Below are 12239 nucleotides of genomic sequence, written 5' to 3'. Positions count from 1 at the left end.
CCTGCTGAAGGGCCGAGGGGAGCCGGCATCCTCGGTGCTGTGCAGAAGTGGACGTGACACCCAGAGAGGCCCCCCCAAGCCCAGAACATAAACACAGTCCCGCCTGCACAAGTCAATAGACCGAAGGACCACGTTAGCGACTTACAGAGACCAGTGTTAGTGAGCAATTTGGGATCCAAATCCAAAGCAAAAGGGGCGCAAATGCCAATGTCGCACGTGTTGGACACAGGGCGCCCCGTCACGTGGGAGCCAGGTGGCAGCCCGCCTGCCCCAAGGGGGCCCAGGCTCGGCCATTCAGGGTAATTCCCCAGGCTGTTCCCCACAGATGGTGGTCCTCGGGAGGTGTCTCAGTGTCCTCTCCAGGAGTGGCCACAGCAGGGACCCAGAAGTGGACAGCACTGGAAAGCAGTCCTTGGGAGACAGTGGGCTGGGCCATGACCAGGGCCCCGGGGCTCCTGCAGCGCAGAGGGAGAGCATTACCGGGTAGGGTCTGCTCTGCCGTGCCTCGTTTCCTGGGCACCCGAGGGTTGGTTGGGGTCAGCTTCCAGCTGCCCCCTGCAGCCTGGCCTCGCCAGATTGAACCCAGGGGTGCCCAACCACTGAGCCACATCCCTTGCCACGTTTCATATTTTATTTAGAGACAGGGTCTCGCTGACTTGCTTAGGGCCTCACTAAGCTGCTGAGGCTGGCTTTGAACTTGCGATCCTCCTGCCTCAGCCTCCCGAGCCACCTTGGCTCTGAGTTGAATCCTGCCTGGGCCTGGATTGTGGATTGGTTGCCTGCCCCAAGAACCCTCTGCAGAGCACTGGTGGCCTTTGCTTGCAGTGTCCTGTCCTGTGCTTCCCTTGTGCACAGAAAGGACCTCCCTACTGTCCTGGGCCCTCCTGGACTTGGGCACCCGGCTTGGGCTCTGCTGTCCCTGCTATTCTCTGCCAGCTGCATCAGGATGCAGAGCTTCCAGCAGCCACAGCCCGACCCCAAGCCATGCCTCCCAGATGGCATCTGTCAGCAAAGGACACGGCCATGCCATCTTCCCAATCTCAAAGGACCTCTCCAGCCCTGGTTCCCTTTCTCTGCTTCTCAAGTGAAACTTCTGGAATGATCTCCATTTACCATCTTTGCAAACAGGTCTCCCTGTCCCCCACCCCCATGTCACCAAAACTGCCCTGGTATTAGAGACGCCCGAGCTCAGCTGTCATCTCAACCCCTCTACTGTGCCTGGCCACACCCTCCCTGAGCACTGTCCTCAGGGCTCCCGGGAGCTGCCTCTGCGGCTGCCCTCAGCAGTCACCTCTGGCCTAGGTCCCATCTGTCCCTCCTTCCCTTGGTGACTGCCAGTCACCTGGCTTTCAGAACCACCTATGCGGTGACAGTCCCCAAGGCTGTCCAGGCCCAAATCTTGGGCCAGGACTGCCCATTCCACGTTGCCACGGATGGGCACCTTGGGCTTGGGTCAAACGAGCTCCCGGCCTCTCCTCAGGCCTGCTCCCCGATGTCCACAGCTGTGACAGTGGCCTCCCGCAGCTCTCAGGTCGACCCTGGCAGCCCCAACTACTCCCTTGCACCCCCCAGCGTCCATCCGTCTGTCCTTCAAAACACGCCACGTCTGCCCCTGGCCCTCTCTGCCACCCCTGTGCCTGGCCGCGAGCGGCTCCTAGCTGGGCTCTCGCTGGCCCCCTGCCTCCCGCGCTGTCTCCTGCATTCACCAGGCAGGGGCCCCTGAAGAACATGGAGTCGCATCCTGTCCCCAAGGCCCTACGCAGCACGGCCCCAGGGCTGGCCCGCCCACCCCACCCCTCCACCTCTCGGGCCTCCTCACTCCTCCCCAGGTGTCCTCCCCACGGGGGGGGCGAGGGGCTCCTCAGAGGCTGACCCTGCCCTGCTGCCAACCTGTCCCCTCAGCTGGTGGCTGAGAGTCCCTTGGTCCCACAGGAATCAGGCAGGTGGGCTGGACTGAAGTCAGTGGGGAGTGGGGTCCCCCACATCCTGAGCACCCACAGACACTGACTATGGCCCCCTGCAGGGCGCCTCCACGGAGCTGCCCTTCCCTTGGGTTGGGGCCCCTGGAGCCTGGTGAGCCCAGGAAACGGGGTGGGCGCCGTACCTTCCTCCCCGGCCTCCCCTGGGCTTCCCGGGCGCCGTACCTTCCTCCCCGGCCTCCCCTAGGCTTCCCGGGCTGCCATCAGGTCCCCATTCACGTAGTCAGGCTCCCCTGCGTCCTCGTCTGGGCTTCTCACTGGACAGGGACATCCAGCCGCCAGGCCTTGCCCTGTGGACCAGGGCAGGTGGTGCTGGGAAGGTGCTCATACCACCGCTGTTCCGCGGGGTGCCGTCTCCGACCCCAGGTCCCACAGAGTGGCTTGCAGATGTCCCATGGAGGGGACTCGGGTGCTCCAGAGTCTCCTGCGCTGAGAGCAGGCAAGCTGCTGGAGTCCCACCCGTCCAGCCTGGAGACCAGTCCCCCAGCCTGCTCGAGCCGCCCCCGGGCCTCTGCTCCTCGGCCACGTACCCTCGGCCCTCCTGGACTCCCGCCACTGATGGATGGATGCCGAGTTCTGATAATCCTCGGTCTCCTCGCCACCTGGGGGACACAGGGACAGTCTGGGAGGCTAGTGAGGGGCAGGTGCCCCACCAGGGAGGGATCCCGGGCTCCCTCCCCACAAGGCGCAGGGGCGCCTGGGGCACCAGAGGGGGCGAGGTGGCAGCCCTGCAGCAGGGCTCACCACAGGCGGGCCTGGCCCTGCCTCTGGGATGGGCGGCCTCACCTGACCCTGGGGTCCTGGGCTTGCAGATGAGGACGTTCTCGTAGGAGTTGGCATCGTCGTCGTCGTCTGCCAGAGAGGGGACAGCACGTGGCCTGTCAGGCCCGGCCCCCCTCCCACCCTGCTGCCAGCACTGGCCGGTAGCCCCAGGGCACTGGGCGAGCTGGCTGCCTGGCCGCCACCCCGCTCCTTCCCTGTCTCCTGAGGTCACAGCCAAATGCGCTGGGGAGGCCTGAAGCGGGGCTGCGGTGGGAGGGAGGCGGCCAGGGTGGCCTCGAGGAGGGCAGCAGCTCACTGCTGGGCGGGGCTGGGGCTCTGGGGGGCAGCCAGGCTGGTGGGGTGCCCTGGGGCCTGCACCAAGGAGGCTCTCCAGCCTCGGCCCTCCCAACGTCCTTCCATGGTGAATGGACACCGGGAAGAAGCCCCCCAACTTCAGACGTGGACTCCACGTGGGCCTGCAGCGGCGAGCACCAGGTGGAGGGGCCCCGTCCCACCAGACCTCCCGCAGGCACTGCACCCTCATCCGAGTCTCCCGCAAAGCGCAGGTGTCAACGGCCATCTCCAGAGCCCTCTGTGCTCATCAGGTGCCGCCCAGCCCCGGGGTACAGGACGCCAGGCTCCCTGCCACTCCCCACTGCCCCCCACTGGGGCCCCCTCCCCTGTCCGCATGCTCCGCCCACACCCGCCTGCCCTCTGTGGCTCCTGCCCAGGCCAGCCTCCCCATCTCCCCAGCAGCCTCTGCTGACCTCCAGGCCCAGCCTCCTCCCCGTTCTTCCCTGCCCAGCAGCATCCTGCACCACTGCCCTCCACCTCACCTTCCGGGGACTTCTTCGGGTGCCCCCAGTTGTAATAGTCCGTGGTGATGGGGTCTCTGGCCAAGAAAGCAGACGCGGCACAGGTTGCGGGGCAGGCCTGTGTCAGCACGACCCCGTGGGGGACAGCGAGGCGAGGGCAGCCCTGGCCATCGCTCACCTAGGGGCCCTTGGGGCTCTGCCCAGGTCTCCTGACCCCTCCCTCCCCTTTCCCTGAGTGCCTGCGCTGTCCAGGGACCTGAAGGTGGCGCCCCTGGACGGGTCCCCACCTGCCTGGGCCACAGTTCACACATTGGTGATGAAAAGACTCGAGGGCCCTTCCTCTCTGGGGTGCCCGTCTTTGGTCTCCCCCACGCCCCCTCCCCCTGAGCAGGGCCACGTGGGGTTCCACAGAGCCACTGTCACCTGGGAGAAGACACTGCTGCCCGGAGCTTTCTCCCAGGGCGGGAGCCGCTCACAGTTCACAGACAAGAACGTGGGGCAGTGGCAGGGGACCCGGGAGGGGCAGCCAGGGCAGGGAGCCCACTCACATGTAGGCTGCATCCGAGTCCCGTCTGCTCCCTGGAGGACATGGAGGGAGTTAGGCCTGAGCTCGGGCCAGGCCCCCCTGCTGCCCCCGCCAGCCCACCCACCTTTGCCGAAGTTCTGGTACCTGGGGGAGGCAGGATCTGGAAGAAAGGCCAGGCTGTCCTCCCCGGCTGGCCTCGCCCCCTGCCCAGCGGAGCCCAGGAACAGCCCGGGTGCTCCCTGTGCTCACACCTGGCACGTGCTCCATCCCCCGTGCCATCCGCCCCTGGCCCCAGCTCAACCCTGCACAGTGAGGGTCCCAGGAGTGTTCGACGGCCTGTCCCCCGCCCGCCCTGCTGTCACTCACCCTCCAGCGGGGTGGAGAAGCACAGCAGCTTGTCGGACCTGCAGGGTTGGGACAGGCGGGCACTGGGGGCGGCGCTGGGGGAGGCCACAGCCCCTCAGAGCCCAGCCCTGGGGCTCCAGGGCCTGGGCTCAACCTAGCCAGGACCTCCGGGCTGCAGGACCCCAAGGCCTGTGCCGGGAGCTCACCCTACCTTGCAGCTGCCATGTCAGGGGTCGTGTCCATCCGCGGCCCTGGCCAGGCCTGCCTGACCACTGTGAAAGGCAAAGAGGTGTTGGCTGAGCCCCAGGTGATGCAGGGGGGAACCTGGGTGTGGAGGCCCCAGGCCAAGCCCAGCCTCGGCCGCAGGACTCACAGGAATAGGTCCGCGCCACCGCGAAGCTCTGCCGGGTCTCCTGCCTGCAAACATGGGGAGCGGGCTGAGCCGGGCGTGGCCTCCCACAGCCCAGGCACACGGGGACAGGAGGGAGGGACAGGCAGGGAAGGGGACGCAGAGGAGGGGTGAAGGATGGGGTGGAGGCGTGTGTAATGGGCAGGAGCTCCTGGCCCCAGACCAGGGTCTCCCCTGCTTCCAGCCCAGGCCCCTGCCTCCCGACTAGGCCCCCTTCACATGGCCTTGGCTGGAACCCAGCCACCAGCAGGCCAGTCCCCCAACGGCTCCGCGTGGCTGCATCCTGCTGGGGTCTCAGGCCTTGCGTGGGGAGGGGTGTCTGTGGCAGGGCTGGGGAGCGACCCGGGGCTCTCGGGCCTCAGGGTTGGGCTGCTCTCGGACTCACTGGGGACCAGGGGAAATGACTTCAGCCTGAGTGACCAAGAGGCTGCCCCCTGCCTGATACCTTGGCAATGTTTGTCCTTCCCAAGAGGATGTTCCCTCCGGGCATGTTCAAAGCTACCATTTACTCCCCAACCACTGGTGAGCCACTGCAAGGCCTAGCCGAGAGCAGGCACCCAGCCAACGCCTGCACTCGCGCTGTCCCTTTGCAGAAGGCCGATGTTTACTTAGGCAGCTGTGGCCCAGCTAAAGGGCTGTTTCTTCAACCTTCCTCACACCTAAGTGTAGCCGCAATTCTCTGGGCAACAGGATGCAAATCAAGGTGTTGATGGTTCCAAGAAAGATCCTCACACAGCACTGCCAGCTGGGGTGCTCCCCTGTCGCCCGTATCCCTTCTCTATTCCTACTGCGTAGAACGCAGAGGTGAGGGACGGAGCTCCCGCTGCCGCCTTGGACCTTGAAGAACCCTTGAAGATGGAAGCTGCCCTTACAGGTGAGCCAGTTGGCTACTAAAGCAGGTTTGGGGGCTCCTACCCTGAGCCAGAATGGACACCTGGCCCAGACTACCAGGAGCCTGATTCAGGAGAGATGCTCTACAGCCACAGGACAGTCGGACATGGTTTCTTGGAGGAGGTGATTGGGAGCTGGGCCTGGGGACAGTTGCTTTGTGCAGACCCGTAGGACTGACCCCAGTTGAGGTGGCAGAGGAGGGGCAGGGGAAGGCGCTCCAGCAAGGGGACAGTCCTGGAGTTCCCTCCCGGCCCTGCCCACGAGGACATGCAGCCTCTGGGCCTGGCCGTCCACAGCTCTCCATCCACAGGGGATGGAGGCAGTCAGGGACGCAGGGGCTTGGGGCAGCAGGCAGTTCTCAGGCACACATCCCAGAAGGCCAAGTGGCCAGAAAAGCACAGAAAGGTCCAGCCTCCGCTGGGTGGCAGGGACGGGGGGACTGTATTGTCAAATCTCACTGTGGTTTTTCAGTTGCAAAAGGAAATGAGGAAGTGTGTGTGTGTGTCGTGTGTGTGTGTGTCATGAGTGTGAGTGTGTGTGTCGTGGGTGTGTGTTGTGGGTGTGTGTGTGTGTCATGGGTGTGTGTGTGTGTCTCGTGTGTGTGTGTGTGTGTGTGTGTGTGTGTGTGTGTGTGTGTGTGTGTTGTGGGTGTGCCTGTGAGTATTGTGAGGCTGTCTTTGAGAGTGGCCTGTGTCACTTCTACTCAATCACAGGACACGGAAGGCTACTGTCCTTGTGCCCAGGGTTGCTCTGGGCCTCAGCCCCACCCTGGTCAGCAACAGCTCACACATGGACGCCCTGGGGCTTTTCTCTCCCAGTCCTACCTCCTCCCTGGGCTCCCAAGCAACATGGCCACCCCTTCCTGAACCCCTCGAGCATTTCCAGGGGAACCTGGGACCTTGCTCACATTCTGTGTCCGGCTCTCCCCAGGTCATGGCTCTGTGAGGTTGGGGTCCCCTGTCTGTCCCAGCTCAGCAGGAGCACCTGGCTGGGATCAGAGCTGGCCAAGGACAGCTGCTGACCTCTGGAGGGCTGGAGGTGGCTGGTCCTGCCCCCAAGGCCTCCCTGCCCCAGGCTGGGGCAGGGCCTGGACAGCCCCTGGGCCCTTTCTCCCCCTGTCCTGACTGCTGGGGACCCACTGGAGCCTGCCACAGGGCAGGCAGGAGTGACAGGGTGGGGGTGCCCACAGGGAGGCCAACGCCCAGGCCACAGGAGCAGGCGAGGATGGGGACGCGGAGCCACTCACGGGTTTCTCTGCTCATAGATCTTCTCCGACCGCTTCACCCCTGCAGAAACAGTGTGGGGTTAGCAAGTGTCCCGAGTGCCACGGACGAGGCGCGAGGCCCCCTCCTCCCATGTCTCCTGTCCCCTCTGCAGGCCTCAGACAGGAAAGGGGCCAGCGACCCATGTCGGAGGCCACCTGTCATGGAGAGGGTCTGTCAGGAGAGGAGGGTGTGGGGACAGGGCAGCCCAGGCAGCCCAGCCTCCCTGCCTGAGACCACACTTGGCACCACAAATCCAAAGCCCCCAGAGAAGCAGGCCATAGTCCTCAGAGCCAGGTCTGGCCTGGGAGGCCTCTGGGACACAGCCTGCTGTACCCGTCCCCTTACCTGGGCGAGAGCAGCGCACACACAGCCCAGCGGCGGCCCCCAGCAGCAGCAGCAGCGCCGCCCCTGGCCACAGCAGCTCAGTCTCCAGGCTCATGTCCACCCGGCGTCCACCTGCACGCTGCAACAGCCCCGTGAGCCAAGGCCCGGGCCGGCCTTGCCCCACACGCTCAGACCTCTGACCCCACCCGGCTGGAGGCCACAGCCCTCTTCCCTCCCTGTTCCTGGGACTGAGGGACCCGCCATTCCCCAGGTGACCTAGAACTAGCACCCAAGCCCCCCAGACAGAGCACAGGCCTGGGCACCGCCCAAAGCTCCTCACCAAGCCAGGCAGCCCTTTGAGGGACAGGCTCACCCTGATTTACACGTCAAGCGTCCGAGGCTGGGTGCCTGCCTGCGGCTGCCCTGGCCCCACCTGCCTGCCACATCCTGTCAAGTGTCCTGAGTTCCAAGGGACCCGAGGTCTGAGCCCTCCTCCCACATGGCCCGGCCCTGTCAATCCAACCCGGGTCGGGCGTCAGAGTCCAGCTCCCCAGCCTGACACCCGACAGCCCACCCGCACTGGAGCACCTGGCCCTGCTCTGCCTCCCAGGGAACCCGGGGACCGAGGGCATTTCATCTCCTGAACCCCTGGGAGCCCAGATCCCCTACTGGGGGGGCTGGAGGAAAGTCAGGAAGGGGTTCCCAGAGGAGGTGGGCTGCAGGAGCTGCCCACAGCAGCTGGCACTGTCCAGGACGAGCTGGAGGGAGGACAGTCGGGGTGAGGAGGAGCTGGCCCCGGGCTGCTTCATGGTCAGTGGCCAGTCCCTGCCTCTGGGCCTTGGTGTGATGGCCACATGGGGAATGAGTGGAAACTCAGCGCTCTCCAGAGGCTTCCAAGGACCGTCACACTGGACTGGCACTCAGCATGGGCGGGGACACCAGGGCTGAGCCCTGTGATGGCCACTCTATGCCACCAGGTCTCCCCACTCATCCCTGGGAGGGCTTCTCCCACTGCACCGCTGGGGAACCAAGGCTCGGAGCGGGTACAGGACACCTGCTGCCCAGACTGAGGCTGGGGACCAGGGCTGTCCCCCTCGCTCGCTCTGAGCTTCTGGGATGACCACGGCAAAGATGAGGGATCTCCATGCAGCCCTGAGCCACGGGGTGCCGTCACCATCACCCCCGCCCGCTCCCTAGGTGAGTGAGTCAGTGGGAATGGACATATTCCCAGACCATGTGACCAGTGCCGCTGGCGTCACCGGGGTGGTGCAGGGGGGCTCGCCCCCACCTCGCCGAGCCTCTGCACCCTCCGCCCTGGCAGCTCCGTTTCACCCCTCGGTGCCCCTGGTCTCAGGAGGGTCGAGCCCTGCCATGCCGAGAGCCTCTGGGCCTCACCTCCTGTCTGTAAGCCGGGGTCAGTCCAGGGCGTCCCCACAGTGCTGCTGGGCACAGCGCCCGCCCGGCCCGCCTCCCGGGCCGCCAGCTCAGGCCTTTCGGCCCACTGCTGCCTGGCTCGCCCTCCCCCATGACCCCAGTCATCATCTGGTCCTTGGGTAGGACGGGGGCTCTTTCTGCCCCCTAAAGAGACTCGGGCACAGGCACACGGGCGGGCTGGGGCCTGCACCAGACCACCTCGCCATCTGCGTCGGACCCCAGGAGGCGACCTGTTGCCCTCTGCTGCCCCTCCAGCGTCCCTCAGGCCTTCCCAGGGAAGATGACCTTCCGTCTCAGAGGGCCTAGGCCACCAGAAGGCCTTACTGCTTCCGAACCCACTGTCTTGGGGTGGGCAGAACTGCTGGGTGCCCTTAGCCCTGGGCGAGGACAGGTCAGGCTGGTCCATGTCCTCTCACCTGTTAGGGGAGGTAATGACACTGTCCCTCAGGCATGGAGCTGATGTGTGCACAGGGCTGGGCCATGGCTGCCGTGCCCACCAAGACTCGTCACCATTAGGGTTCCCGAGGACCTGTGGCATGGGGGCCGCAGAGTTGGCGGGCGGCCTGCAGCCAACACTGTGGGCAGCTTGACCAGAGCCTGCCTGCTGCCACCTCCAGTGCCAAGGCCGGGGCTTCCTGCACAGCCGTGAGGGTGAAGGGACAGGGTCCTGGGGACGGCTGGGGCCAACACCTGGGCGTCCCCGCCTGATCCTGGGGCCCATTCCCAGGGAAGTGGCATCTTGGGGGAGGCACCTCAGCCCAGCTCCACGGTCAGGGGAGCCACGGGAGGCCAGCGAGGGGGCGCTGCGTCCAAGCCCAGGGCAGCCTGGGCCAAAGGCTCCCGCTCACTCCTTTGGATTCGGAGAAAAAAAAAGGGGGGGGGGTGCTGTTTTTACCAGGAGAGTCTGAGGAAGAGTCTCCAAGTCCCCCAGCCCCAGGCCCAGTGCTCTGTCCTGTCCCTCTGTCCGGCATTCCCGTCAGGTTCCCAAAGCAGGTGGTGAGGGGAGGAGGCTGGGCCCCAGGAGGAGCCGCCTGGGCAGCCCCTGAAGGCCCCAAGGGGCCAGGTGGGGCCGGGTGGGGCCAGGCCTTGGCTCGGAGGCCAAAATAGCTCAAAGGGAAGTGGGCAGTTTTCATATGAGCACGTTCGCACAGAGCGGGGGGAAGACTCTGGGCCCGCCCTGAGCGGCAGCGCTAAGGCCTCCTGCCCGGAAGGACCTTGCAGACCATCCGTGCGGTCACCAGCCAGCTCCATGCTGGGGATGGGTCGTAGGCCCCAGGGCTGGGGCAGTGAGGTAGCACCCTTGCTCCTGGCCCCGGGGTCTGCTTCTTGGTCCAAATAACCCTGCGTCTCAGATGAGGCTGGGGAGTCCTTTGCAAGGGAGGCCGTCAGCCCCAGGGACTCTGACGGTGGTCCCCTCAAGCCCCTGCCGAGAGCCGCAGGAGGGGTGCAGGACAGTGGCTTCCCTGGCAGGCCCTGCCTCCCAGTCCCACTCCACAGACGAGGACGCCTGGGCCACCCCTCACTGGATTTCTGGCAGCGACTGAGCCACCCCGGGGGGGGGGTTCTGGGGGCTTCCAGGGGCCTCCAGGGCTGTGGGGAAGGAAGTAGGCTGGGCTGGGCTGGTGAGGGCAGGAAAGGGGTCGGAGCCCAGAAACAGGCCGCCCCTGCGTGCCCTGGCCGCAGGTGCTCCTTTGGGGTGTAGGGGCAGCCTTGGGGCCTCTGTCTTAGCCAGGCTCCAGGCACCCCTGGGAAGTGCTTACCTGAGTGTCCGGGACTCCTCACCGTGGCCACCCCATCCTGCGCCCACAAACGCACCCGCACGCCTGCCCAAACCGACGCCAACGCCAGACTGGCGGGCAGCAGGCGAGGTGACGGGCTTCCTGTCAGCCACTGAATCATCCCTCACATCCGCCGCTCGCCGGACAGACTCAGCTATTAACAGAGAGGGAGGGACAGAGAGAAGGCAGAAAGACCCACGTACCCTTGCGCGCAAAGGACGTGGGTCGCTGGGCGACAGGACGGAGAGACGTGTGGCAGACGCACACACGCGTGGAGCAGATGAGGTTACGTGGGCAGAGGGGTTGACAAGGACCCACAGCCGCCCCGAGTGGGACAACCAATCTCAGTGCTCAGTGGGCCCCGGCTGGGGGCCGTGAACACTTGTTCAGAGTGGCCTGGTCGTCCAGCATCCCAAGGTCCCGTGGCCTGGGAGGGACAGAGGCAGAGCTGCTGGGTGGCCTGCAGCCTGCACAGTGGGGCAACTTGGCCACGCCTGCCTGCCTGCCCGCCCCCCAGGTGCACTGGACCTCAGCTTTCCTCCGGGGCCCCCACGGAGACCAGGGGCAGGGCCCCAGGAGGGAGTGGGGCCTAAAGAAGGTGTGGATGCCTGGGACACCTGCCTGGCTGATTTGGTGGCACATTCCCCAGCGACAGTGTCCCTGGGGTTGTCTGTGAGCGCTATCGTGTGCCAGGCACCTGGGCACGAGGCAAGTGTCCCTGGGGTTGTCTGTGAGCGCTATCGTGTGCCAGGCACCTGGGCACGAGGCAGCATGTCCCAGGCCCACTCCCAGTTTGGTGCTTGAGAATCCAGGCCTCTAGCCCTGGATGATGCCAGGCCTGGGACACCCACTGGGGGTCGCTCTTGGCCTCCATCCATCCAGGACAGCTGAGCAGGGCCAGGTGAGGCGACCCGCCTCTGCTGCCACCCCCTGGGTGAGGAGCACAGCACAACTCCAGGCCCTGGTCCAGGGAGACCCGTGGGTGCTGGTGCCAGGAGCTGCCCTGCCCCTACCAAGTGGGAGTGACAGGCTAGCACCACCGGGCGACCGTGCCCCGGCCCACTGGGCCCTGCCAGGTGCATGGGCTGGGCTCACCATGACTCTCCCTTCCAGTGACAGGCAGGAGAGACCCAAAGCCCAGGCCAGCCCTCCCACTGGGGCCCTTCAGCTGGCACCTCACACACCTGGGGACTCTGCACTGTTCCCCCACTCCCGGCTGGCGGAGAACCTGGCTGGGTCACGCCTGGCAGGTGCTGGAGGTCTGAGGTCTACCGTGTGGGTCCGAGGAACCACCCAGGGTTTCCAAGGCATGGTGGCCGTGGTCCGTGCCAGGACCGTTCTTGGTTGGACCTGCGTGGAGCCACCTGCCTGGGCCACAGTCCCGAGGCTGTGCACAGTTGTCTCGTGCAAGTGAGGGGATCTGGGGCTTGGCCCAGGCCCTTCTCAAAGTACCGCCCTACACTGTGGCCTGCCGTCGGGGGTGAACGGAAACAGAACCTTAGCGCACCAACGCTCACGTCCCCTTGTCAGACCTGCAGCATGTTGGCAGGCTTGGGCATGTTACTTCGTGATAAAACATCGGTCACGGGCTGGGGGTGTGGGTGACGGCCCGTCCGGCGGGTACAGGGCCCTAGGTGCAAGCCCCAGCGCCTAGAAAACCTGAATATTTAAAACACATTTAATACAAAATTTACTTATTTTCTGTGGTGCT

General features: G+C 65.4%; 1 protein-coding gene and 1 long non-coding RNA gene across 5 annotated transcripts in view; one reads left to right on the top strand and one right to left on the bottom strand.

The window, feature by feature from the left end:
- The window catches only part of LOC306649639, a 192544-nt gene that overhangs the window by 161260 nt on the left and 19045 nt on the right, over positions 1-12239 (top strand). The gene's annotated exons all lie outside the window — the stretch shown is intronic.
- LAT2 (linker for activation of T cells family member 2) lies at positions 282-10664 on the bottom strand. 4 transcript variants are annotated; one of them, XM_079120749.1, is made up of 13 exons: positions 10511-10635; positions 7338-7455; positions 6974-7013; positions 4801-4844; positions 4639-4699; positions 4449-4486; positions 4207-4242; positions 4105-4135; positions 3578-3633; positions 2766-2831; positions 2510-2581; positions 2145-2269; positions 282-455 (listed from the first exon to the last, which is right to left on the bottom strand). In XM_079120749.1, exons 2-12 carry the CDS (start codon positions 7429-7431, stop codon positions 2163-2165), a joined length of 645 nt encoding a protein of 214 aa, XP_078976875.1. In that variant the 5' UTR covers positions 7432-7455; positions 10511-10635; the 3' UTR covers positions 282-455; positions 2145-2162. The 4 variants fall into 4 exon arrangements, 3 of the variants coding, with proteins under 3 accessions (XP_078976875.1, XP_078976873.1, XP_078976874.1); XR_013760669.1 differs by having other exon boundaries at positions 290-455; positions 4227-4242; positions 7338-7448; positions 10511-10664; XM_079120747.1 differs by having other exon boundaries at positions 291-455; positions 7338-7448; positions 10511-10664.

This window comes from Sciurus vulgaris, assembly GCF_902686455.1.
Source record: "Sciurus vulgaris genome assembly, chromosome: 18".
Lineage (NCBI taxonomy): Eukaryota > Metazoa > Chordata > Mammalia > Rodentia > Sciuridae > Sciurus > Sciurus vulgaris.
Note: the sequence above shows the minus strand (reverse complement) of the source record. Positions and strands in the feature narration are given on the sequence as shown.

Bases quoted from the DNA above. Each gene is read 5' to 3' on its own strand.
- LAT2 (XM_079120747.1), bottom strand. From the start codon at position 10,649: ATGATTCAGTGGCTGACAGGAAGCCCGTCACCTCGCCTGCTGCCCGCC. The intron at 4,243-4,448 runs GTGAGTGACAGC...CCTTTCTTCCAG, and splicing joins CTTCTCCACCCCGCTGGAGG to ATCCTGCCTCCCCCAGGTAC. The intron at 3,634-4,104 runs GTGAGTGGGCTC...TTTCTTGGCCAG, and splicing joins GACTCGGATGCAGCCTACAT to AGACCCCATCACCACGGACT.